Source organism: Vulpes lagopus, chromosome 21, assembly GCF_018345385.1.
Source record: "Vulpes lagopus strain Blue_001 chromosome 21, ASM1834538v1, whole genome shotgun sequence".
Taxonomy (NCBI): Eukaryota; Metazoa; Chordata; class Mammalia; order Carnivora; family Canidae; genus Vulpes; species Vulpes lagopus.
Genome location: NC_054844.1, coordinates 35,349,776 through 35,377,711, shown reverse-complemented (window position 1 = coordinate 35,377,711; position 27,936 = coordinate 35,349,776). Strand labels below are relative to the sequence as shown.

General features: G+C 37.9%; 1 protein-coding gene across 5 annotated transcripts; it reads left to right on the top strand.

The window, feature by feature from the left end:
* Window positions 1–605: 605 nt before the first annotated feature.
* On the top strand, window positions 606–27,706 carry PUS7L (pseudouridine synthase 7 like). 5 transcript variants are annotated; one of them, XM_041736541.1, is made up of 9 exons: window positions 606–631; window positions 4,205–5,124; window positions 13,602–13,761; window positions 14,358–14,550; window positions 17,524–17,622; window positions 19,996–20,077; window positions 21,182–21,462; window positions 25,235–25,288; window positions 26,778–27,706. In XM_041736541.1, the coding sequence occupies exons 2-9, from the start codon at window positions 4,221–4,223 to the stop codon at window positions 27,102–27,104; spliced, it is 2,100 nt and encodes a 699-aa protein (XP_041592475.1). In that variant the 5' UTR covers window positions 606–631; window positions 4,205–4,220; the 3' UTR covers window positions 27,105–27,706. The 5 variants fall into 5 exon arrangements, with proteins under 5 accessions (XP_041592475.1, XP_041592473.1, XP_041592474.1 ...); XM_041736539.1 differs by having other exon boundaries at window positions 610–1,136; XM_041736540.1 differs by having other exon boundaries at window positions 610–1,366.
* The last annotated feature ends 230 nt before the right edge of the window (window positions 27,707–27,936 follow it).

The following is a 27,936-nucleotide window of genomic DNA, read 5'->3' as shown; positions in this document are numbered from 1 at the left end:
ACAACAAAACTCCCGCCCCAGGCCCCGCCCACACAGCGCCACCCAGTCACATGGCCCCGCCCACACGGCACCACCCCGTCACCGGGCCACGCCCACATCACAGAACTCCCGCCCCAGGCCCCGCCCACACAGCACACACACACCCAGTCACCTGGCCCCACCCACATCACGACGCCCCGCCCACACAACACCGCCCCGTCACCGGGCCACGCCCACATCACAGAACTCCCGCCCCAGGCCCCGCCCACATAGCACCACCCAGTCACCTGGCCCCGCCCACACCGCGGCGCCCCGCCCACACAACGCCATCCCATCACGGGCCCCGCCCACATAACAAAGCTCCCGCCCCAGGCCCGTTTGCGCCTCCAAGCGCCTCCGCCGCGTGAGAAATTCCAGGTCCCGCGTCTCTTTTTAAAATGGGAGCCTGTCCCGGTGCATGGAGCCTGCTTCTCCCTCTGCCTGTGTCTCTGCCTCTCTCTCTCTCTCTCTCTCTCTGTGACTATCATAAATAAATAAAAAAAAATAAATGGGAGCCTGCCCCTTTAAGTACGCCGCGCGGCGGCTGAAGTAGGCTAGGACTTCCGGACATGCGCACAGCGCTGTGCCCGGGATTCCTTAGCCTGCACCTGAGGTAGACCGGGTCGCGCTTCTCGCAGGATGCGGGCTTCTGTGGGCGGGGGGCAAGGATGAGAGTCGTAGCGTCGGGACCCTGACTTTGGGCCTGCGAGAGGGAGGCGACTTGGGCTAGTATGGGCTTTGGGGCAGGTGGGGGGAGAGGAGGGAGAAGCTGGAGGAGCGGCGGGCCGGGCGGGCGGGCCGGGGGCTCCTGATGCGCCGGGAGGCCACACCGCCGCCGCCGGGAGCCCGGAGTTGTGCGAATCGGTGACCCAAAGCGAATAGGAGTGAGTTCCGCCGAGCGCTGCTGTTTGAAGGACGAGCACGAGGGGAAAAGCACTGCCTGCTGCATTTCCAGCGTCTCCCCAGAATTTGCCGTCGGCCTGCGTTATCCCCCAGCCCGGGGCCAGCGCACCTGCCTCCTGCCCTCCGCCCCGCCGTCCCGGCAAGCAGCCGGCTGCTCGGCGTCACTGCGTCTTTGTGCCGGACTCCACGTGGGCTCCTTGGGCCGCTCTCACAAGGTGCTCGTCGTAAGCCGCTGAGCCTCGCGTTCTGGCCAAGGGGGTTCTACGTCACCCGCAGCTCAGGACGCCTTCCTGTCTTCTTCCTTTGCCTGGAGAAGGCCTGGGTCGTGTTCTTCACCGGGCGCATCCCTGCCCTTGACCACATGGCTTTGCAACTCTTGGAAGGTCTTCATCGCGTTCACCTGCTCAGGGCCGTCGTTCATCTTACCAAGACGTCTTTTTGGAGTGTGTGTGCCATTTTCCTGCTCACACACCTCCAGTAGCTGTATATTGATCACCCAGTGGTTTCTTTCTTTTTTATTCAAAGCTTTTATTTATTTATTCATGAGAGATAGAGAGAGAGGCAGAGACACAGGCAGAGGGAGAAGCAGGCTCCATGCAGGGAGCCCGAGGTGGGGCTCGATCCTGGGTCTCCAGGGTCATGCCCTGGGCCGAAGGTGGCGCTAAACCGCTGAGCCACCTGGGCTGCCTACCCTCAGTGGTTTCTAAGATCCTGGTAAGGCTTTGACTGCCTGGCAGTTTGGCGCTAATCATAGCTGTATTTTCCGGAACTGTACTAAAAAAAAATTTTTTTTTCCGATTGTTCTCGTATCTGGGCTGTTCAGTTTTTCCCTAAGACATTGCGTATTTTGTTTGTATGTTACTCATGATATGTCCTCTACCTTATTTCTATGTCATGAATCGTTTTTGCGGACTTAGATGGCCACTTTTTTGTATTATACCTTCTCTGATTGTCGTAGGCAAAAGCGATCCCTTTTTTTCCCCTCTTTTTACTCTCACGGCTGATATTTTGTCCTAGTTGTTTCATTTATTCAACAATCAGCATTGATTGTATGCTTAATATGTGCTTGACACTTCTATTTTTTTAAAGATTTTATTTTCTAAAGATTTTATTTATTCATAAGAGACACAGAGAGAGTCAGAGACACAGGCAGAGGGAGAAGCAGGCTCCATGCAGGGAGCGCAACGTGGGATTCGATCCCGGGTCTCCAGGATCATGCCTTGGGCTGAAGGCAGCGCTAAACCGCTGAGCCACCCGGGCTGCCCACTCCACACTGTTCTAAATGTGAGATAATCAGTGAATTAGGCAGACAAGGTACTTGCTCCCACAGAGCTAACATTCTAATTGGGAGAGATACATTATAAATAATAAAATTATTAGATAGAAGTACTGTGCAGGAAATTGAGGTTTGGGGAAAGAGTGCTTTGCCGGTTCCTTTACATTATTACTCAGGGAAGACCTCTCTGAGGATGTGATTGGGGAATGACTAATTTAATCAGCAGGAACAGCGAACCTAAAGGAATTGAAGAAGGCCAGTGTAGTTGAAGTATAGTGGGTAATGGGGAAAGGGTACAAGATATATTTGGAGAATAGATAAGAGTCCAGAATCTTACAAGTCTTTGGAAGCCAGGGTCAGTAATTTGGGTATCATTATCAGTGTGATTAGAGGTTTTAAAGAGGATTGTGATATGGTTTGATTTACCTTACAAATAATCATTCTGGCCATATGGAGAATGGACAGTAGTGGACTAGTAGTAGAAGCAGGCTAGAGGCCTTCACAATGTATAAGAATTTCTGAAATGGAAGTTCAAAACGATGGAAGGACAGCAAGATTAATCAGAGAGCCAGATGTTTAAAGTGGATGTAATTTTTGGTGATGAGAAAATAAGGGTTGTGACTAAGATGAAGTGGAATTGGGTTGAGGTTGAGTTAGGGACCTGAGGGACTGTGGCTTTAAATAGATGGTGCATAGGGATGGACATGGAAGTCATGCTGGATAGGAAAACATTGAGGGAGGTGTTGAAATCTTCATCAGTGAATGAAGAGGAGTCCTCTAGGGACCAGAGAGGATGGCAGCAGATGGTAAAGCCTGATGGAATGAACTTCAAAGAATCTGGGATGTGGGGGAGGTAGAGGAAGGAGAAATGGTTTGGAGCAGTGGCAACTAGAAATTATTTACATCTTCTAGGTCCTAAATTAGGTGGGCATGAAAGGAAAAATAGCTTTCACTTGAGAGAACTACAGAAGCGGCAGCGTGGGGGAAATAGGTTCCAGTTATGGGAAGAAACTGAGGAGAGTGTGCAGGAAATAAAGGAATGATGGAAAATAAATCTATCCTTATGTAGTCTAGGAAATCATATATGGGAGTTTTGCTGTGATTTCTATGTGGCATGACGCAGGGGGAGGTTCGCTAACTTGGCTCAGAGTAGTAGAATACGTGGTAGAAATAGGATGAAGGTCCAGATGATGACGAATTACTAGAGAGTGTGGTTAGTATGTGAGTAGTATGCGGTGCCTGGGCATTTTGTCTTTCATATAGCTCTATCTGGTATGGTAGCCATAGGCTGTGCGAAGAGTGAATAAAGACTTTTTTGAGGATTATTCTCTCATCTGCTTCAAGAGGATCTGCAGAGTTTTTTTCCTCTCTGATGCCAGTGGCATGGTTGGAATTTTCCTGTGCATCAACCTCAAAAGTTTATATCTGTAAAAAGCTTGTAACTGGGTTTTCAAGAAGGTTTAAGGTTCAGGATTAATTTGAGACTATTTTGAAGCGGAATCAAATTGCAAGTTGTTATTTAGAATTTCATTTATCTATCAATTTGGGCTATTTCTTCCTGTCTTCTAGTTTCTTCTCTCATCTCTAACCCCTAATATATAAAACTCGAGCCACAAATGCCCCGAATTAGCTGGGAATTTTCAGGGATGGGGTTTAGACAAATCATTAAATCCTGTGTTGTGGTCTCTTCTTTGTGGGCCTGCAAAGTGGTATTTTTAAAGTAAACTTGAAACTGACCCCTTTGAATTCTGGATAATAGATGGAAGCTTGGAATGGGTGAAGAGTGAAGTTGCAAATCATCGGTTACACCAGAAAAGATTGCCTGTTAATTCACCTTGGTATAAAAGAGTCAAAATACACATGGTATCTAGAAATAAATTGTTAATGCCTTTTAAGGGGACCCAGGATTGAAAGGGAGAAAGAATAATAAACCCTGCAAATCTATTTCTTCTTTGTTTTTCATGACTTTTCTTTCTGGTAACTGACTGCCTCCTGTTTCTTTTGTAGGCATTGTTATTTAAGGATGGAAGAGGATACAGATTTTAGAATCAGGTTTAGTTCTTTGGGTTTCATTACTGATCACATTGGATTTCGTGGCACTATAAAAAGCTCACCAAGTGACTTCGTTGTTATAGAGATTGATGAGCAGGGACAGCTAGTTAATAAGAGCACCAGTGGCCTGATTAGTAAAGTACTACCTGAGCCAAATAATTTTGCCAAAAAAACAAAACTTGATTTTCAAAATATATCCAGTCAAGAGGGCAGCAACCAAGAAGTCAATACTTTCACCAAGTGCTCTGATGATGACCAAAATCATCAGTCTGCTTCAGAAAAGGAAGATACTATCAACGATGGAACTTCCACAGGCGAAGAAGAACAAGTTCATGTTTTAGGCAACTTGTTAGATGAAAAAACTAATGACTTACTGACTCACTTTGCCTTTGACATAAAAGAGAAGTGGAATTCTAAAACTGAGCTCATTGGATCATCTCCTGAATTCTCATTAGGCAGGATCCTTGACAAGAACCAGAGAGCTATTTTGCATAGTGCCGTCAGGCAAAAATTCCCCTTTTTAATAACTGTAGGTAAAAACAGTGAGATTGTTGTAAAACCAAATCTTGAGTATAAGGAACTCTGTCACTTGGTATCTGAGGAAGAAGCACTTGACTTTTTTAAGTATTTGGATGCAAAGAAAGAAAATTCCAAATTTACCTTTAAACCCGACATGAACAAAGACCACAGAAAAGCTGTCCATCATTTTGTCAACAAAAAATTTGGAAACCTTGTGGAGACCAAATCTTTCCCTGAACTCAATTACAATGCTGCTACTCCAAACATAGCAATAACAGTAAGATTCCGGGAAAAAAAACACAAACACAGGAAGAGGTCTCTTTTTGAATGCCGAGATCAAAAAGTTATATACACAGGTAATGTATTAGATCATTACCATTTTCTTTGATAAAGAGTTAAAATTGTGTGGAAGGTGAATAATTTCAGATGAATTAAATAGACTTAACCAGAGGGATATTGGAAAAAATATTTGGGTTTAGTTTTTAGTGGAAGATAAAGCCTTTCAAAGAGAGGCTCTTTGATTAATTAACGATCAAGCCTTTGAGAATTAACCTTATTGATGAAAGTAGGTTAACAGATGCTTATAGTTAACATAGTCACAAATATACACAGTTGAAGGAGTTATTTTGTGCTTACTAAGTTTTACTGGAGATAAATCTTGACTTATCTTCCATATTTTGGAAGTTATTTTAATTTTAATTAAAAATTAAGTACTCAGGTAAGTACAATATGTCTGCTGTGTTTGGGGAGAATCGTTATCTAAACAGTTGAACTTCACTGTCCAAGGTAGGGAGCTCCTTCCAAGGAGCTCCTTGCTTGTTCAATCAGTCTTGTAGAGAGTAGGTTCATAAGTGTTAACATGCGTTAAAATCACCAAAAGGTCTTGTTAAACAGATTTCTAAGCCCTGTTCTCAGAGTTTCTGAGAAAGTTTGGAGCAGGGCTTTCAAAAATTCCCAAGTGATGCTTTTTCTATTCGGTCTGGGTATTTTGCAGGTTACATTTTGAAAGTCACTGCTTTAGCAGATACATTCAATTCCTAGGACTGGATGGAACTGATGAAATCTTATTCTACAGGTTTGACTGACCAGGTTTAATTGGCCTATATCCTACATGAAGGATGGGTTTTAGCCTTGCTTTATAGATACAGCAAAGCTTTTTTTCCCCCCCTAGTTAAACACATTATTTTATTTATTTTTTAAGTTTTTAATCACCAGTGCTCATCATTTCAAGTGTACTCCTTAATCCCCATTGCCTTTTTCACCATCCCCCCACTTTCTTCCTCCCTGGTAATCAGCGATTTGTTCTCTATAGTCGAACCTCTTTCTTCGTTTGTCTCTCCTTTCTCCCCCCTTTCCTCATTTGTTTCTTAAATTCCGCATATGAGTGAAATCATATGCTATGTGTCTTTCTCTGAGTGACTTATTACACTTAGCATTAGTCAAGCACCATGCAGGTCATTGCAAATGGCAAGATTTTGTTCTTTATTACTGCTGAGTAATATTCCATTGTATGTATATACAACCTCTTCTTCATCCATTCATCAATCCATCAATGGATACTTGGGTTGCTTTCATAATTTGGCTATTGTAAATAATGCAGCTATAACCATAGAGGTGCATTATCCCTTTGAATTAGTATTTTTGTATTCTTTGGGTAAATACCCAGTAGTGAGATTGCTGGATCATAGGTAGTTTTATTTTTAATGCTTTGAGGAATCTCCATACTGTTTTCCACAGTGGCAGCACCAACAGTACAAGACATTCCTTTTTCTCCACATCTTTGCCAATACTTGTTGTTTCTTGTGTTGTTGATTGTAGCTATTTTGACAGGTTTGAGGTGATATTGTAGTTTTGATTTTTATTTCCCTTATAACAAGTGATGGTGAGTATCTTTCATCCTTTCATGTGTCTGTTGGCCAGCTGTATATCTTCTTTTTTTTTCCTCCCATAGACTCCATATCCAGCATGGAGCCCAGGGCAGGGCTTAAACTCATAACTGAGATTAAGGCCTGAGCTGAGATTAAGAGTTGGATGCTTAATTGAGCAACCCAAGTGCCCATCTGTATGTCTCCTTTGGAGAAACATCTGTTCATGTCTTATGCATGCTATTAAATTAGATTATTTGGTTTTTGGGTGTTGAGTTATATCAGTTCTTTAGGGACTTGGATACTAACCCCCTATTAGGTACATCATTTGCAAATATCTTCTCCCATTCCATAGGCCATCTTTTAGTTTTGTTGATTTTTTCCTTTGCTGTGCAGAAGCTTTTTATTATGATGTAGTGCCAGTAGTTTATTTTTGCTTTTGTTTCCCTTACCTCAGGGGACCTATCTAGGAAAAAAGTAGGCTCCTGCAGGGAGCCTGATGCTGGACTGAATCCCAGGACCCCAGGATCACGACCTGAGTCAAAGGCAGACACTCAACCATTGAGCCACCTAGGTGCCCCCAGATAAATCTGTTTTGAAGGAAAAACAAAAGTAGCTTTACATGTGGAAGGGAGAATTGCTGATAAGTGATTTGCAGTTATAGATTTTTATACTACTTGAAATTCTAACAGTAGTAATTTGAATTAATGAACAATTGTGGAAACTTCTTATGTATTAGTTTAAATTAGTTTTACAAAAACTCTGAATAATTGGTGGAATATATTAAGGGGAGGAATTGATGGTTCACAAGAGAATAGTATGAAAAGATGGGGTTATCTATAAGTCCAAGAACAAAGAAAAAGGTAAAGTGTGCCTATCCCAGATTTTGCAAAGGCCAGCCTTTTGTAAGAACAAAAATAACTCCTATAAAAAAAACTCTTAATAAATCAGCCTGTCTTAAAAAATAGAACACTTTAAAAAAACTTTTTATTTTTAGTTAGTATTTATTTTATTTTTAGTTTAGTTATAAAGTATATATAACAGAAGTTACCATATTAACCACTCTTAAGTGTACAGTTCAATGGTGTTAAGTACATGCACATTTTTATACATCCATTACCATCATCCATCACCAGAACTTTTTTATCTTCCCAAATTGAAACTATATTCTCCTTCTCCCAGCCACTGTGACCACCATCCAACTTTCTGTCTCTATAAATTTGAGTATTCTAGGTATCTCATATAAGTAGAATCATAAAATATTTGCCAATTTGTGATTGACACATATCACTTAACTGAAGATCTTAAAGATTGACCTATGTTATAAGTGTGTTAGAATTTCCTGGGTCCTTTATTTTATTTTATTTTTTTTAATATTTTATTTATTTATTCATGCGCCACAGAGAGAGAGAGAGAGAGAGAGAGAGAGAGAGGGAGGCAGAGACACAGGCAGAGGGAGAAGCAGGCTCCATGCAGGGAGCCTGATGTGGGACTCCATCCCGAGTCTCCAGGATCACGCCCTGGGCTGAAGGCGGCGCTAAACCACTGAGCCACCCGAGCTGCCCTCCTGGGTCCTTTAAAGACTGAGTAATATTGTGCTTCTTTTATTTATCCATTCATCTGCCAGTGACATGAGTTGTTTCTATCTTTTGGCTATTGTTAATAGTGCTGCTATGAACATGGCTGTAAAAAATATCTGTTCAATTCCCTATTTTCAGTTCTTGTGGGTATATCCAGAAGTGAAATTGCTGGGTCATATGGTAATCATATATTTAATTTTTGAGACAGCACTATGACTATTTTCCTAGAATACTTTTTTGCAGAAGAAATTATGTGAAAGATTTAAACATCTAATGACGTTTTTAAGAATTGGATTTTTCAGTTCTAAAAATTTCATTTAGTTCTTTCTTAGGTCTTCAACTTACTATATTCATGTTTTCCTATAATCTTTGAGCCTATTTTTAATGGGTCTTTTTTTTTTAAAGATTATATTTATTTATTCATAAGAGAGAGAGAGGCAGAGACACAGGCAGGGGGAGAACCAGGCTCCATGCAGGAAGCCCGACGTGGGACCCGATCCCGGGACCCCAGAGTCACGCCCTGGGCCGAAGGCAGGCACTAAACTGCTGAGCCACCCAGGGATCCCCCTTAATGGGTCTTTAAGAAATGTTTTTCTGCTAATTCTGTCTCATTTTTGGATGTGTTTTTAGTGAATGACTTCTTTTGGGTTATGAGTCATATTTTCCTGCTTCTTTGTATGGTTAGTAATATATTTTGGAGGTAAAACTTTGTGAGTGTTACTTTGCGGAGTGTCTGGATTGTGTTGTCTTTTAAAGAGTGTTGAACTTTGCTTTAACAAGTAGTAATTTGCAGATCTATTTCAGGCTTCATTTTGAATTTTATTAAGGGAGGGCCAGAGTAGGCTTTACTCTAGAGCTATCATATAGTTCTACTATTATAGCATGATCCTTCTGTGGTTTCTACTGCAAGCCCTTACTATTAGATCTCTTCTCTCTAGCTGGTCTCCAGTTTTGTGTAATCTCAGGTTACAAATGCCTCATATTTCATTGTTCAACCTGGTGGAATGTGGTAGCCAGCATCCACGTGACCCCTGGTGATCCTTAACTACTGATATTCATGGCCTTTTGTAGTTCCCACCCACATTGAATCAGGGCCATCCTGTCTAAGTAATAGAATATGGCAGTGACAATGAGTGATTTCTGAGGTTAGATCATAAAAAGCATTTCGCTCTGATAGAACCAAGCCAACATAACCTGAAAACACCCAAGAAAGCCCTGTAGAGAGAAACTAAAGCTTTTCACCAATAGCTACTGATGTGAGTCAGCCACTCTGGACATATCCTCTAGCTTCAGCTGGTGTTTGACTGCAACTTCATAGTAGACCTCAAGTCAGAACTATCCAACTTCTGAATTTCTGACCTAAGGGAACAGTGTGGGATAATATGTTAGTTTTCTCAGGTTGCTGTAATGAGATATCATACACTGGATTACTTAAACAATAGAAGTTTATTTTCTCATAGTTCTGGAGACCAGAAGTCCAAGATCAAGGTGCCAGTAGAGTTGATGTTTGGTAAGGGTTGTCCCCTTGGTTTGTAGACAGCCATCTTCTCATTGTGTGCTCACATGACCTCTTTTTTGTGCACAGAGAAATTAAGAAAGAGGGAGGCAGCTCTCTTATAAGGACACTAATCCTATTGAATCAGGTCCCCACCCTCATGGCCTACTTTAATCTTAATTGCTTCCTTAGAGGTTGCTCCTAAAAGTTAGCCACACTGGGACTAGTTCCTTGACATATGAATTCCAGGGAGTGGGGGAGTACAGATATTCAGTTTATAGCAATAGTAAGTGCTTATTTTTTATAAAGAAGGGGTACTATAACTAAAAAAATTTGCAGGCAAAGTTTTGAAGGCTTCTTTTCTACTGCTTATAGTAAAATTTCATTAAAAAAATTTTTTTTAAAGATTTTATTTTATTTATTTTATTTTATTTATTTATGCCTGAGACATAGGCAGAGGGAGAAGCAGGCTCTCCCTGCAGGGACCCAATGTGGGACGTGATCCCAGGGCCCCAGGATCATGCCCTGAGCCAAAGGCAGAAGCTCAATCACTGAGCCACCTAGATGCCCCTGCTTATAGTAAAAATTCAAAGGAAAAACTACTAGATATAAATGAGCCCGAACTCACAAGGCTCAGAAATAATTTTTTTTTCCTAAAAAAAAAAAAAAAAAGTCCCTACCTCTTCAGATGGCACATGATATTTAAATTAAGAAATGACTTCTGGGCAAAGAGAAAATCATAGCAAGGTGAGGACGTTTTCTAACAAGAAAATTTAGGGTGTGACTGTAAAATCCTTTCTTAAAATTTTTGTAGGATATTTAGCAGTGTCTCAGAAAATGGTTCAGACATGCAGAAGGCCCTCTGGGGACTTGAAGGGCATGACTTCCCTAGGTTAAACAGGAATTCCCCTAGGGATTTAGGGGTGTCCCCTCAGCACTTTCAGTAGAAGCTCTAAGTAAAAAAGAGCTCATCTTGACAAAATTTGAGTGTATCTTTGTCTAACAAAGTGAACTCACACAGTTTTTGAAAGTGTCAAAGACAGTAAAAAATAAAAAGAGGCCTTTGTACTGGCACGCTTTTATTTTACTTTTTTTTTTTTTTTTTTTTTAAGATTTTACTTATTTATTCACGAGAGGCACAGAAAGAGAGAGAGGCAGAGACACAGGCAGAGGGAGAAGTAAGCTCCATGCAGGGAGCCCGATGTGGGACTCGATCCCAGGACTCTAGGATTATGCGCTGGGCCGAAGCCAGACGCTCAACCGCTGAGCCACCTGGGCTGCCCTACTGCCAAGCTTTTAAAGGCAGTAATTGGGCTGAGGAAACTACTCTACCATAAACAGGTATCTTTTACAGAAGAAGAAATTTCACTCAGAAGGCAGAACTGAGATCCAAAGGTGGACACTAGAGCCATAACAGTTATTCCAAGATACTGGTAGGACTGAATTTTAATAAAGGAACAACCAACATATACCTGGCTGGATTCAGAATTGCTGTGTAAAGTAACTTCTAGGTATTTTCACTTTTCCTCCCAGTTTAAATAAGGAGTGTATAATACTTGTGTGTGTTTGAAACATTGCAAGGTGTGTAAAAAGCAAATTTGTCTGTGTTGCAGTCCTTCATAGCCTTCATGTTAAGGGAAATCGTATTTGAGGATTTTAATCCAATATGTACTTAAGAAGTCTTATCTATATCTGGACCTGATTTGGATGAAAAATGCTAGAATTCGAGCTGTTTTTTATAGTGTTAGTTTTAGGAGCTTCAGGAAGGAATGAGTATATTTTGAATTTCGGATGTGTGTGTGGTGGGACTAAAAGTATTAGAGCCAGAAGATGGATCATTGTTCTCAACCCCAAGAAGGTTCTCAATGCTCTTCTCCTGGCAGTCCCACAAAGTGACTTTTCGTGGCCAGTAGAATATGGCAGATGGCAGATGGTGTATGACTTCTAAGGTGAGGTCATAAGAAGTGTTCTACTTTTTGCCCGTATTTCTTGGTTTACTCAATGTGGGGCAATCCGGCTACTGTACTGTGAGGCTATTCAGGCAGCCCATTGGAGAACTGAGGCCCAGCCAGCAGCCAACTCCCACTTGTCAGCCTTGTGAGTGAGTCTGCTTGGAAATGGATCCTCCAGCTCCTGTCAGCCCCATCTAATTGCGACCTCATGAGAGAGCCTAAGCTCAAACCACCACATCAAGGTGCTCTTGGATTCCTGACCCACACACTGTGAGAGATAATATGCAAACATTTTAAGCCCCTAAAGTTTAGGGTGACTTGTTGCGCAATATTAGATAATTAGTATATAGTAATTAATCCTGGGCATGTGCAGATTACTAACAAGTGAAAACCTCTAGGGATCACCTGCATAGGTTTCTGGAACTCTCTGTGATACGTAGATAGCTTCCTCTTATCTAGGACTCTGTCCTGTGAGTTCCAGCCCACTCACCCTTCCTGAACTCTAACCTCTACCCTTTTAATTCAGCATAGCCACTGTGTTCTACCTGGATTCTTCCTCCCTGTGCTGTGGTATAGAAAGTATGCATAGGCAAAAAAACCCACAATATTTTAGGGCTCAATTCCTTTGTTTCCTTTTCTTTTTGAATCGCAGTTCTTTGCTACCTTTTCTCTAGTGTCTAAAAACAGATATTTTCTATATTTTGTCTAGCTTTCTATCTGTTCACAGTAGGAGATCAAATCTAGTACCAATTGTTCCCACATGGCTAGAAGTGGAAATTGAATTTTGAAATTTAGCATAGTTGGTTTACTTTTTTAAGTACTTCACTTTTTCCAAGTAATCAATATGTTACAAATCTTATAAATTAAAAGTATAAATTTGGTGGTCTTTAAGTTTTCCTGTGTGTTCCCATATTATTTACTAATTTAGTGAGATTTCAATAGAAAAAGACAAATTTAAATCAGTTAGACATTTATAATTAGAGTTAGGTGAGTCTCATTCTCTTAATTATTCCAAGTATATATAAGACACAGATTCATTAACACAAATATTATGGATTTGGTCCTCCGAAATATTCTAAGTTCTAAATCATTACAAATGAAAAAAAAAGTGCTTATGCACTAAGGCTAATCAGCTAACAAACGATATAATTTCAGACAATTTGGAGGTTCTTTCCTATGTGGCTGAGCTTGCTTAACAACTAGTAAGTGCTGTTGTCAGGGGCAAACTTGACATCTCAAACCCTACTTATCAAACACATGAACTTTATTTTTATGTTTTTAATATTTATTTATTTATTTGACAGAGGGAGAGAGCACAAGCAGGGGAGCAGCAGGGAGAGGAAAAAGCAGACTCCCCACTGAGCACCTTGTAGAGTTCATTTATTTATTCATTCAGTAATTAATTGACTACTTACTGTGTGTTAGGCTGTGGGTGTAACAGTTGAGAAAACAAACATGATCCCTGCGTTAGGAACATTCAGTCTTGGGAACCTGGGAAGAATTTGAGGGAGAACTGCTGCTGCTATTGGATCGGCAAGAATGAATACAAGTAGGGCAAGTAAAATGGAAGGAACACATTTTAAACAGAGGGATTCAAATGACAAAGCTGGGAAGGGACAAAGCCGGGGAAGGCTCTAGTCCATCCAGGGATTGTGAGATGTCCTTTGGGTCATACAGGATATAGGAATGGAGACTGAAAAGTGAGATTAGGGTCAGATAAAATGCCAAATTAAGGAATTTATATGTTCTTTCTGTAAGCCTTTTCAGAGCCAATTAGCATTTTTCAATTGACAGCTGAAATCTAAGACATGGATTTTATATCTTGGTTAAAAAATACATTAATAATTTACATTAATAATTTGATTCATATTAATCTAGTCTATTAAGAATGTAGTTGATGTAGTTGTGTGTATGTGTGTAATCTGGGTTTTTTTTTTTCAGCCTTTACCCTACGAAAAGAAAATCTGGAAATGTTTGAAGCACTTGGATTTTTAGCTATCAAACTTGGTGTGATTCCTTCAGATTTCAGTTATGCAGGCCTTAAAGACAAGAAAGCCATCACTTATCAAGCAATGGTTGTTAGAAAAGTGTCTCCAGAGAGGTAATATAACATTACTTTATAAGTTAGAACTTTACTTTCTTATTGCATCAAAGAAATAAATGTGAGATTGAAAACTCAGAACAGTAGGAGCATATTAACCTCACTATCAATAGTAAATTATTGGGGCAGCCCAGGTAGCTCAGCAGTTTAGTGCCGTCTTTGGCCTGGGGCCTGATCCTGGAGACCTGGGATCTAGTCCCACGATGGGCTCCCTGCATGGAGCCTGCTTCTCCCTCTGCCTGTATCTCTGCCTCTCTCTCTCTGTGTGTCTCTCATGAATAAATAAATAAAATCTTTAAAAAAAAAATAGCATTATGTCTTAAATTTTCATTGAAAATATAGGTAGTTTTAAGACAGAAACTTTGAGACGTGGCAGATTTTAGATGATTAAGTTGCTTCAGGTCATAAAATAGCTCTTAATATAATCCTATAATAATTGGTTTCTTAGTGTACATTTGTTGAAATAGCATTAACTTTTGAATTCCAAAAAACTTTTTAGTTTTCTGATATAAGTGGTTATCTAGCAACTGTCGTTTAAACCTTTTATTAATTTTTAAATGTAAGATTTAACAGTCTATATGATTTATCATTTATAGGTTGAAGAATATTGAAAAAGAAATTGAAAAGAAACGAATGAATGTGTTTAATATTCGATCTGTAGATGATTCCCTTAGACTTGGTCAGCTCAAAGGAAATCACTTTGATATTATTATCAGAAATGTAAGAAACCAAATAAATGATTCTACAAACCTGAGAGAGAGAATTTTGGAGGCAATAGAAAATGTTAAGGTAATAAAACTCAATTTTAAAATAGTGTTACAGGAAAATCTCGTAGTTCTCTTTACACTAAGGCAAGAAGGGAAATTTCTTTTGCTTTTGCACCTTTCCTTTTTATGTGCATGTTATTATTTTTTAAAAAATGATAATTGGAACAGTTTGGCTTATTTTTAATTTTCTTCTTAGTACATTTTTTTGTATTAAAAAAAACAAAGCTTTAATGTAATTAAAAAAATATAATGTATAGAGTTACCTGGAGTGTGGGGAGGGGAGCTATCTGTATAAGAAGAGAGGTGTTTTTTGTTGTTTTGTATGTTTGGTTTTTTTAGCACATGCTGTATAGAGTAGTATTTTAGGCAAAGGTATTAATTTTTTTGGAAATTTTGTTCTGCAGTTTTTTCCAGAAACCTTTGGTAAATAGTTATATAACTTATTAGAATTATGCACAGTCTTTTTTTCTTTTCAATCTAATTGAATTTTTTCAACTGTACAAATGGTAAATCATATGTATTTTATTGTGTCTTACAATAAAAATTATTTAGCATAAATATATGTGACATTTGCCAGGCATCTAAATATGCCCTAGCCTTCAGTCTGATCATCTAGACTAGGGGTTAGCAAGCTTTCTCTGTAAAGGGCCAGATATTAATTTTTTTTGGCTTTGTGGGCATATGGTCTCTGTTGCAGCCACTCTGCTGCCCTTGTGTGGATGCACCCATAGATCATACATAAATGAATGAGCAGGGTTGTGTTCCAGTAAAACTTTATTTATAAAAATAAGTGTTGGCCACATTTGACTTGTGGGCTGTTAGTAGTTTGTCAATCCCTGATCTAGACCCATAATCCTGGGATGCTTTTAGGCAATCTCAATAGTCAGTCCCTAGTCCCGAACCAATTAAATAAGAACATTTGGGAATACAGCTTTGGTTATTAGTATTTTTTTTAAAAAACTCCCTAGGTGGGGCACCTGGGTGGCTCAGTGGTTCAACATCTGCCTTTGCCTCAGGTTGGGGTCCTGGGGTCCTGGGATCGCGTCCCACATCAGGCTCCATCTGGGGAGCCTCATCCTCTGCTTATGTCTCTGCCTCTCTCTCTGTATCTCTCATGAATAAATAAATAAAAACCTAAAATAAATAAATAAATACATACATACATACATATTCCCTAGGTGATTTTACTCTACAGCTAACACTGAGAAGCACTGATCTAAGTAAGATTCTGATCATGAAGACCTTTTTACACAATTTTATTCCTCTCCAAAGGAAAAGAAACAAACAAAACTGTTTTTTAATCACTATTCTTCTTTCTAGTTAGGAAAATGACTTTCCAACTAAAGATTTTCTAAATTCACATTTACCTGTGTATATACACTCTTTGATTGTATATTCTTTATATGGTAGTTTTTCTTTTTGTTTCTAGACCTATCTAATGTTCTCCCCCCCCCCCAAAAAAAAACTGTTATTAAAATGATATCCCTTAAAAAAGGGAGAGAGTTTCTTTGAACTGTGATAGCATTTATTGCCTGTCTTTCATTTGAAACTTAGGGGTATACAACTACCCATTATAAGGCCCCCATTAGGAATGATTTTAGCTTTAGCTGACTTTCCTTTAATTCTGAAAATAAGATGTCTTTGAAGTTTTGTTTTTAGAGGGTTATAACTTTGACTTCTAGAAACCTTTTGTTATATCCAGCCCTAAGTAATTTGAAGGGGTACTTAAAGTTCTCCTGGTTATTCTAGGGTATTATTTGATATTATTTACCCAAATTTGAAGTAATAATTGTTATGAGAAATACTCATAAAGTGAGTGTGGAAGAGGCTTATCTTTCAAGAAACCATCTGGACCTAGTGTTTTCTTTGTGAGAGCGTGTTTATCCACAGACCAATGTCTTTAAGGTTGCAGAATAAATTACAATTCTTTACTCCTGGGGAAGTGATGCCATGCCATTGTCTTGGCCCAGGCCTTCAGAATCTGAGATAATTAAAAACTGAATTGTTATATATAAAGGAACCAAGACTTGCTGAGTTTGAAGCAAATTTACTTTAGCAAATTTATTTGTTATTCTTGGCATCTTCAGACAGCAGGAGCTTCTCAAAATCAGAAAGAGCTTCAGGGCAAAGATCAGATCTAGTCCTAGGTAAACACCTTATCCCACAACTCTGGTAGTTTAGCACTGAAAGTCTTGCATCCCACAGTACTCTTCAGTAATGTGAATGGAAAGCTGATATGTTTTTAAAGCTATTTTGGTGGTCTTATTTTCTAATTTTTAATTGTTTGGTTTTCTCCTTTCTATTCTTTAACTGTATAGCATTTCTTGGACCATTTGGCCCTTATGTGTATATTGCTGAATATAGTATTCTTTTATTAAAGTCAATATGAAGAGAAAGACTTGATTACATATTCTGACACAGTAATTATATTTATTTGTTTACTCATTTTGGGCCCATGACAAAGAACCATAGACTGGGTGACTTTTAAATGTTGGAAATTTCTTAGAGTACTGGGGGCTGGAAGCCTGAGATCATGGTGCTAGTCTTATCTTCTTGTTGTATTCTCACATGGTGAAAAGAGTGAGCTAGCTCCATGATCTTTTCTTATAAAGGCACTAATTCCATTCATGAGAACTTTACCCTCATGACCTAATTACTTCCCAATGTCCTTATCTCCAAATACCATCACATTGGAGGTTAAGATTTCAATGTATGAATTTGCGGAGGAACAGAGGCATGCAGTCCATAACAATATACTTTTTAAAAAAGATTTATTTATTTATTGGAGATCAAAAGAGAGAGAGAGAGAGAGCATGAGCTGAGTGGGCAGAGAGAGAGGGAGAAGCAAACTCCCCACTGAGCAGGGAGCCTCATGCAGGCCTGGATCCCAGGACCCTGGGATCATGACCTGAGCCAAATGCAGACACTTAACCGACTGAGCCACTCAGTTGCCCCACAATATACTTTTAATTAATTGGCTTTCTTGTATTTGTAGAATAAGGGGTTTGTAAATTATTATGGACCACAGAGATTTGGAATGGGAAGGAAAGTTCACACCGACCAGATTGGATTGGCTTTGCTGAAGAGTGAAATGGTATGAGTTTTAAAAAACTATGATCTGATTTGTTTTGTCAGTTATACTTATTATATAACCCAACCCTTTGCTTTCTTAACCCAGCATATGAATGCATATAGACACACACACATATAACATATACTATAGTAATGAACATTTATTGAGCAGTTACTATATTTTAAGTATCACATTATAACAAAACAAACTGTATGTGATGTCCCTGTGTTTAATACTTGTTTGAGACTTTACAGAGAATTTGAAGAGCCCTCACCAAATTCTTAATGACTGAATAGAGGATTTAGAGGAAACCTAACATCCTACAATTCCAGAAATATGACATCAAATTATATAAAATTCCTGTTTCTCATTGCATTCAAACAAAATCTCTCCCCCTTTTTTAAACCTTTTAAACCTCATATTCTATGCTTCTCTCTCTTTTTTTTTTTAACTTTGCTAGAGAATTATCATTTGTTGCTGTGTAAGAGATTACTCCAAAACTGAGTGGCCTAGAATGACAAGCATTTCTTTTCTCACTGTTCCTGGGGGTCACACATCTGGAAGCAGCCTAGCTGAGTGTTGGTGTGTCAGGGTCTCTCATGGTGTGCAGTCACACTATCACCCAGGGCTGTTATCTTTGGAGATTTGACTGGGAACAGAGGATCTGCTTGCATGATTGCAGAGGATCTTCCTGCCATAGTTGTTGGCAGGAAGGTTTAGTTTTTACCATAGGGCTACTCATGGCATGATTTCCCCCACGAGAGAGGAATCCAAGAGCACAGAAGAATGAGACAGAGACCACAACAAAAATCGCAGTGTCCTTTGTAATGGAATCTTGGAAGTGGCATCTTTACTTCTGCTCTGTTCTACTTACTGGGCACACAGACCTACCCTGAGAAGTATCGGGGTGGCAGAGGTGGGGACTGCAATAGGTGCAAGTACCAGCCAGTGGAGGTCATTGGGAGCCAACTTAGAGGCTCGCCCACACCTGTATTTTCTTTCCTTTGAAGTATCATCCCCTCCCCAACCTTTACATTCTCTACATCTCAATTTAAATTCTCATCCCACTGCCAAGAAAAATTGAATTCTGCTTATCTTGTGACCTCAAACCTCTTGGGCTTCCCATCTTGGGTTTTATTATATTTTATTGTTATTGTTTGTTTAATCTTTCCCACTAAACAAGCATCTTGTCTCTCTTGCTCAGTACTCCGTCCTTAGTACTCTGCACAGTGCCTAGCACATAGCAGATGCTTAGTAATATTTATTTGGATGAATTAGCTTCTTAACATATATTTGAATGAATGAACGAATACTGTAAAATAAGGTTTAGTGTGATTTTAGGTTGAATGATCTATCTTAAGACCCTTTCCTACTCTGAAACATATACTTAGAAATCACAGTGCTAGAGACAGTATAATAATAATAATAATAATAATAATAATAATAATAATAATAAATACAGGACCTCATAGATACCATTAATAAAAGGAACATCTTAGAGTTTTTAAAAGAAAATATTAAAGTTAGTAATTTAAAAAAAAAAGATTTTGGCAATTATTTGAAAGACCAAACAATTCCAAGACTTGAGAACAGGAATGAAATTAGTGGTTTGGGGGGATCCCTGGGTGGCTCAGTGGTTTGGTGCCTGCCTTCGGCCCAGGGCATGATCCTGGAGTCCCAGAATCGAGTCCCATGTCGGGCTCCCTGCATGGAGCCTGCTTCTCCCTCTGCTTGTGTCTCTGCCTCTCTCTCTCTATTATTTTATTTATAAATAAATACCCCCCCTCCAGGGCAGCCTGGGTGCCTCAGCGGTTTAGCGCCTGCCTTCAGTCCAGGGTGTGATCCTGGAGTCCTGGGTTCAAGTCCCACGTCAGGCTCCCTGCATGGAGCCTGCTTCTCCCTCTGCCTGTGTCTGTCTTTCTCTCTCTGTGTGTCTCTCATGAATAAATAAATAAAATCTCTAAAAAAATAAATAAATAAATAAAATTCCCTCCCCCCCAAAAAATTAATGGTTTGCCATCCCCCTATGCTTGCTTTCTCCCCTGTTTTTGTTATATATGTTGGTCAAGTCTGAGTTTTATGTCATTCATTACTTTACACTTGCATTCCTAGCTCCATGATAGAGGTAAAGAATGACAGAAGTAGAACTATGGATGATAGGGGGTGTTTTTTCCAGCCCATAGTATTTTAAACCAATGTATAAAGTTGCTTTGTACAAATCTATTTCCAAATATAGCACTATTTAATTTTTGAAAACTTGGAGATATAATTGCAGTGTCAGATATCATTTGTTAAGTGCCTATTTTATGATGCCAGATAATTTGTATCTTTTTTTAAAAAGTAAGTAATTTGTCATTTTTGTTTAACGTATGTTTGCTTGCTTGGTTTTTAAAGGTGAAGGCTGTAAAATTATTTCTTACACCAGAAGATTTGGATGATCCTGTAAATAGAGCAAAGAAATATTTTCTTCAAACTGGTATTTAAAAATTTATTTATTCCATACATGGTCATGAAATACATAATACAGATGTTATATCAGCAGGAGGGCATTCATCACTGCATAAATGTGATAGGAAATAGATTATAATATATTATATATTTAATAATTTTATTACATACCCAAGACACTCAGTTTTGGCGAAATATCCAAGACTCTTGCTTGGGAGTAGGAGTGAGGAGAGCAATAGTATCTTAGTTTTTCTTCGTCTAAATCCTCAAGATAAGACTTTCAAATTCTAAACTGGTACCAATGGAAGCATATACTACAACTATGGGAGACTTAAAAACTACATAAAAGTTTAATTGTTATATCTAAAATTTTTGCATTGTTTTTGGTGAAGTTGCCATTCAGCCATGTCAGTTTGGGCACTTTAGCTCAATATGATCATTTAAATGCAGAATGCTTCCTGGGAAACACTTAAGGAAAGCGTTATGGGTGTGGGTTCTAGTCAATCCTCATGGGTTTGACTTTCAAAATGACTTACATGTTTATATCTATAGTTCTGAGAATATCATTTCCTATGGCAGTGATTCCTAAACTTTAGTGTGTATAAGAAACACCTAGTACATTACTAAAATGAGGATTCCTACCTAAAGAAGTATCTTTGCAGTAGAGTTTGTTAATTTAAGTTTAAAAAGTATCCCATTAGCAAGGCCTGTTAGCACACTTGAAGGATCTAAGGATCCAACCCTTTCTTACTCAAAAGATTGTGTAAATGTTCGTAATAGCTCTTTAAAAATATGTAGTCTCAGAGGTTTATTTAATGATTTTTTTGAGACATTCTCTGAATAATTGCAAGTTAATATCCATTCTGAAGTAGGTATTACTAATGTGCTTTTTGCTACTTTTTTTTAAAGCAGGGAAAGTGAATGGAGAATGGACCATATGATTAATGATCTTTATTAAACAGACAAGCTCTTCAGGTGTAACTAGGTTTATACTTGGTACTAAACATCCTCTTCACATTCAATTTTATAGGATAGCACAGTTCATTGCCTCTCATTAGAGGGCATACTAAAGGTCTTTATAACTGGCCTTTAAATGAAGGTAGTTGACTCACTGACTTTCTCTTTATTTCAGAGGATGCCAAAGGCACACTTTCATTGATGCCTGAATTCAAAGTTCGAGAGAGAGCACTGTTGGAGTCATTGCATCGCTTTGGCATGACTGAGGAGGGTTGTATCCAGGCATGGTTTTCTTTTCCCCATTCTATGCGCATATTCTACATTCATGCATATAGCAGCAAAATTTGGAATGAGGCAGTATCTTACAGACTTTCAACCTATGGATCAAGAGTAGTAGAGGGTGATTTGGTCTGTTTGGATGAAGATATTGATGATGAACACTTCCCAAGTAGTAAAGTAAGTATCATTTACTCAAAGTTGTCAAAGAATGGTTACCACACTAGGAATATTAATTTTCAGAAGACTTTATTTCAGAAACGATTTAGAGCTAAATGTACATTTTATTTTTTTATTTGTATTTGCTTATCTTCTGTTTCTGTGCTTTTAGCTAAGGCTTAACACATGTCTATAAATTGTAAAATAAAAATAGACACTAAGCAAAAGGTACAAAGATAGTAAACCTTCCTTTAAAGAAATGTCCTTTAAAGAACATTATAAAATCTTTAAAGAACATGTTTTAAAAAATTACAGAAGTAATACACAAAATAGTGCCATTAAATGTGAAAAATCAAAACTACATATGAAGCTGTCATCTTGTCACCACTCTTATTGTCTTTTCCTCTTCTGTGTTCAAGAAATCAATCTCTGTTTTTGTCCTGTGTCCTTCTAGACCTTTGTCTATGCTTTCCCATAAATATCCATAGAAGAGTATATTTTTATTCTATTAGCTAACACTGAGAAAAGAAAAAAAAAAGAGCTTAGAAACTCAGAACTTAAAATATGAAAAAGAAAGAATACAATTTTTGTAATAATGGTATATGGAGTATGTAATGGTGTGTGTATTTTATATAAATGTGATTTTGTATAATTGCAATTTCACAATTTGTTTTTTTCCTCTTAACAATGTCTTAGAGACATTTATATTAGTGAATTTATAATTTATATTATAAAAGTTGATTCTTCATTTCCTCTCTGTCCAACTAGTACTTTTATCTTTGTGAGTTTGAACAATTTAAATAATGAAACTGAATTCCATAAGTCAAGTAAAGAAATTTATTTTATAATATAATACAAAAAGAACCAATTATAATATAAAAAGAACATTATCTCAAGTTAGTGTTACAAATATAAAAATGAAGGGATTTGAGTAGTGCTTTCATATATAACATGATAAAATCTTTGAATTTTAAATGAGAGAAGTATCTTAGAGATCCTCTTTTTTTAACTCTCATCTTAAAGAAACAAACATCAAGAACAGATTAAGTGATGCATGTAGTAGAATTAAAAAGGCCTTAGCCTGAGTTGGTCTCCACCAGAGAAATCATGGAGTATGGAAAAGGTGTCAGCGTCTAGAGGGAGAACATGGCCCAGTTTTTAAAAAATGAAGAAAAATAGACTCAACTCTATATATAAAAGAAGCTTTATCTAAATTAATGGTAGAAGTCTGGATGTATGAATTAAGCTTTTTGTTCATTTGGTTGGTTGATTTTGGTTTGGGATTTGGTTTTGGTTAAGTAATAGAGATCTATCTTGGACTAACTTAAGGAAAAGCAGACAGTAATTCATTGGCTCTCATAACTGAAACTGATTGATTCAGACACAGCTATATCCAGGGGTTAAGCAGTCTCCTAAATAACCTATCTCTTTATTTTCTTCATCTTTCAACTCTGTTTTCCTGTGTTAGAACCATTCTCAGTTTGACTTGTTCTTTCAGTGGCAAGATGGTTATGAGTATCTCTAAGCTTATTTCTTACAACTTGTAGAGAAGATAATTTTTTTCCCCATGGAATAAAAGCCATGGAATTAAGTGTCTTGGGCTAGGAATGGCCTGGCTTGGGTCCCATGTCGAAGCCCAAACCAATTATTGTGGCCTGGAGTATGTTCCAAAAGATCATTCCTGGAATCATCTCCCCTAAATCATGTTTGAAAACTGGAAGGGGAGCTTCCTGAAAATGAGGGTGCTACTATTAGAAAAGAGAGTAAAGGCTGAGCAAGCCAGAACAGCAGATGTCTGCTTCACTGTTTCATTGAATGGGTAGCTCATGAGTATTTAGATAAGAAAGTGATCACTGAGAATGGTCATTTAACTGAGACAAAATCTGAAACTATAAAAAGAAATCTAGGAGCATTATAGGTTTTATTTTATCTCATGAGTGGAGGAAGAGATGTCAGTGATTCCCTTTTGTCAGTGATTCCCTTTTAATAGTGAAAAATCAGTTTTTTTCACACATTCCAGAAAACATTCATTTAAATATTATCTGGGCTACACATTATTTAGTAAGTTAGTCATTCCTAATTCAGATTTTCAGAAGTTAAATGTTACTTTGACAAGACATGGTAATAGTCTATGAAATTCATGTCTTACAAGACTTCTTTGTTCAAAGTAACATTTGCAAGGACAGTTTTGTGATAAAAACTGTATCTGTTTCTTTGGAACTATAGAAGAAAGGAAAACATTTCTCCTTCATATCTTGCTACGTTTCCATCTATTAGCAAAAAAAAAAAAAAAAAAGTCTTTATATATATTTAAGACCAATCATTTATACTTTATTAGTTAGCACTAAGAATAAAAAAAGCAGGACTTACAGGCCCAAAATGAAAAAGACCGTAAAGTTTCTGTTATCAGAAATCTCAAATCTATCAGAAATCTCATACTATTTATATAGTATATTGAGACATGTAATATTGTGCATCTGCAGTTAAAAGTTGTAGGCAACTAATATGATTCTTGACAGGATTGCTAGACTAACAGATACACCTTTATTTCAAGTCACTTGGTAGATTTTCAAATAATTTCTTTGTGAACAAGATGGGGAAATGTGTTAGACAATTAAAAAGTTAGGTGAATTCATAGTTGGGAAGGTGCCAAATGCCAAAAGCATTTAATGAAGAAGTCGATTGATATCAACCTAGTGGGAGTTCTCTAAACATGAAACATGATCTTCTGTACTTGACCATGTTTTTCAGTATTTTCATAATTTATATAAGTTACATTATTGTACATAGGCTTAGAGTTTGTGAAAGAGAGCTAGAAATGATGATGCAAAGAGATCCTCATCCCATGAATTTTGGTCAGATCACAGCTAAAGTTTTATATCCATTTCTGAGTCCACAACTAAAAGTGTACATAGCAATAAAAAAACATACAAACCCCAAAAGAAAAACGAAAGGGGAGGGGCAATAATTATTTATTAGAGAACTAGAGATTATTGCCCTCAAGTGCAGACTTGAAGGCAAAGCCAGGAGAGTTAGAGGGGATCTGGACCCTACGTTATATGATGAATGCTTTAGGAAGGGGGGGATGCTATTCATCTTTGTTTAATGATGACAGCAGCCTTTATACCTGAACTTTGATGTGCTTGAGAAATCAGAATGACTTATTCTATAGTGTCCTATAGCAACATTTCTCAGACTTAACATACACCTCTTTTTTCCCCCTGCTCTTATTACTGTTCTATAAAACACATTTTGAGAAACACTACTTCTCAGAAAGTATTATGATACTTGTTGGGGACAGAGGTGGAGTGGTTTCCCAGAGGCAGATTTTTATTTTTTAAAGATTTTATTTATTTATTCATGAGAGACAGAGAGAGAGGCACAGACATAAGTAGAGCTCCTTGGGGAGCCGGATGCTGGACTCGATCCTGAGACTCTGGTATCACACCATGAGCCAAAGGTAGATGCTCAATCACTGAGCCACCCGGGCTTCCCCCAGAGGCAGATTTTTAATTCAGCATAACAATTTTGTAAGCTAGGAAAAGCTGTTGGTGATGAGGTAAAAGTATTGCCTCGGAATGTTAAGCTACCACCATTCTCTTTGTGTTTCAACTTCAGTTATTAGCGGTTAAAGCAGGAGGTATCATTCTAATTTTTTATGTAGTCTAGAAACAAATTCTGAAAATAATCTTGTTGGGGGATATGTATATTCAGCATAGGAGTCAAATTATACATAACAGGGAAAATTGAGAAAATGAATCATTCATATTTTTGTCATGTTTTTAAAATATAGGTTCATCTAGTAACTGAAGAAGAGGAGTCAGCTAGCACATATGCAATACATCAGGTAAATTTGTTAAAAAATTGGTATATCACTTAAATCTAAGTGTAGATACTATATCCGAAAGACAAAATGTAGATATATCCAAAAGTCCTTTTCCCCACCTTTTTCTTTTTCTTTGCCTTTTTTTTTTTTTTTAAGATTTTATTTATTTATTCATGAGAGACACAGAGAGAGGCAGAGACCTAGGCAGAGGGAGAAGCAGGCTCCTCACCTGGAGCCCAATGTGGGACTCGATCCTTGAACCCTAGGATCACGACATGAGCCAAAGGCAGAAGGTCAACCACTGAGCTACCCAGGCATCCCCCACCTTTTCCTTTTAACCACTTTTTAATTCAGGTACAATTTATATACAATAAAAACCACTCTTCTCAGTTTAAAGTTGTAAGAGTTTTGATAAACATATGCAGTCTTGTGACCAACACAAAAATCAAGATGAAGAACATTTTCATCTTTCCCTGTGTCCCTTCTTAGCAAGCGCCAGCCCCTGAGTGGCTCATCCATTTACTACCCCTATAGTTTTGCCTTTGAAAGAATGTCAAATAAATGGAATCATACAGTATGTGTGGTCTTTTATGTCTGGCTTCTTTCAATTCGCATAATGAATTTGAAATCCATTCATGTCATTTGCATTTGAATTTTTTACCTTGTTCTTTTTTCTGACTACCTTTTGGATCAAGAAAAATGTCTAGAAATCATCAAAGGAGGAAAGCCCTGCAAACTGTAGTGTCTTTTTATAATTAGCTGAGCAAAACACTGTAGTTGCTGCTATTGGTTTGCTTTAATGTTTTTAAATAGGTAAGAAGAATGTAAAGGTATCAACCAAAATACCAATTATATCATTGAGTAGTAGGGTTATTCTTTGTGATCCAGAAATAATATGCTTTTAGGATTGTATGACTGCATTAGGATTAAGTTTTTGTCAGTTAATTAAATGTATCAAAGCTTCTTGTTTCCTGTCTTCTATATTAACAATAGTTTGATAATATCTGACTTGAGTTGGTTACCTTGGTTATTATGCATCCTTCTTGATTTTATTTAGTGCTTTTCTTTGCCTGGCAGCATTTAAAATAATCAAGGTAGTATAGTGTTCACTAGCGTATTTTAGGCTGATTGTAATGTTTATATCATGAGACATAATGATATCTCAGTGATTTTCATATATACCAGATTCAGTGATGACCATATATTTTTCTGAAGGCACTTACTAGTGACTTTGGGCATGTTATTGATTCTTTCTGAGACTTAAAGAATCAAGACAGCACCAACCTCATAACCAACAAGTAATAGGATTGTCTCTACCTTTTATGTTGCTAGAGGAAGAAAACATTTTGCCCATTTGAAAATTGAAATACTTGTTTAAGTATCCCACATCATAAATCATCCTTAGCCACTTTATATCAGTTTAATTTGGGAGGAATGGTATATGTTGATCAGGAAGGTCTAACATTTCTTTCATTGTATTTCATGTATTTTTTACCCTTTTTCTGCGCAGGTGGTTCTTCCAGTGCTTGGATACAACATTCAGTACCCAAAGAACAAAGTTGGGCAGTGGTACCAGGACACACTTAGCAGAGATGGACTACAGACGTGTAGGTTTAAAGTACCGACTCTAAAACTCAATGTTCCAGGATGCTATAGACAGATATTGAAACATCCCCATAATGTCTCATACCAACTAATGGAAGAACATGATACTGATGTCAAAACTGAAGGTTCCCACATTGATGAAGCAACTTTATCTCTTCAGATCTCTTTCAATCTTGATGCTTCCTGTTACGCGACAGTGTGTCTGAGGGAGATAATGAAGCATGACTTTTAGAATCACTACCCTTGCTATAATCATATATATATATGTGTCACTATTTAAAAGAAAGGGAGCTAAAATTTCTCGAGCACTTGCCACATGCTAGAAGCCTTACAATTGTTAGCTCCTGTAATTACAAAACATCCTGATGAAGTAGGAATTTGCCGATGTTCTAGAAGACATATAGCTAGTAAGCATCTGAATTTAAGACCCCAAAGCCTTTGTTCTTTCTATTATCTAATGTTTCAGTCATCTTTATTCTGTGCTACAAAATTTGTAATCTTCTTTTACTATTCAGGACAAATAATCCTGCAAGATAACATGTAAGAAAAAAAAGCATATTTGGAGTAATGTTTATATCTTCTAGCTCCTTGCTTAGAATGTAGAGGAAACTAGACTGGTGAAAGCACATGTTTGGAGAGAAAGCGAAATGAAGCATTTTATTAATTATTGTCATTCTTTTCTGTTTTTGAAATTATTGATCAGAATACTTTCATTAGGGAAATGTAATCCCTCTATTTATGATAGCTACCTGAGGGTAGTTTACCTCCTTTATGAGATAAATTATCTTCAGTGAAGATTGAAATAAAACTTTTTGTACAATTTCTTTATCTCAACATACATTGACCCTCTTGACTTTTTTGTGATTATTATTATTATTATTATTTTGATTATTATTTTTTTAAAGATTATTTATTCATGAGAGACACAGAGAGAGGGGCAGAGACACAGGCAGAGGGAGAAGCAGGCTCCATGCAGGGAGCCCGATGTGGGACTTGATGCCAGGTCTCCAGGATCACGCCCTGGGCCGAAGATAGCATTAAACCGCTGAGCCACCCAGGCTTCC

Bases quoted from the DNA above. Each gene is read 5' to 3' on its own strand.
- PUS7L (XM_041736541.1), top strand. From the start codon at position 4,221: ATGGAAGAGGATACAGATTTTAGAATCAGGTTTAGTTCTTTGGGTTTC. The intron at 13,762-14,357 runs GTAATATAACAT...TATCATTTATAG, and splicing joins AGAAAAGTGTCTCCAGAGAG to GTTGAAGAATATTGAAAAAG. The intron at 25,289-26,777 runs GTAAATTTGTTA...TTTTCTGCGCAG, and splicing joins GCACATATGCAATACATCAG to GTGGTTCTTCCAGTGCTTGG.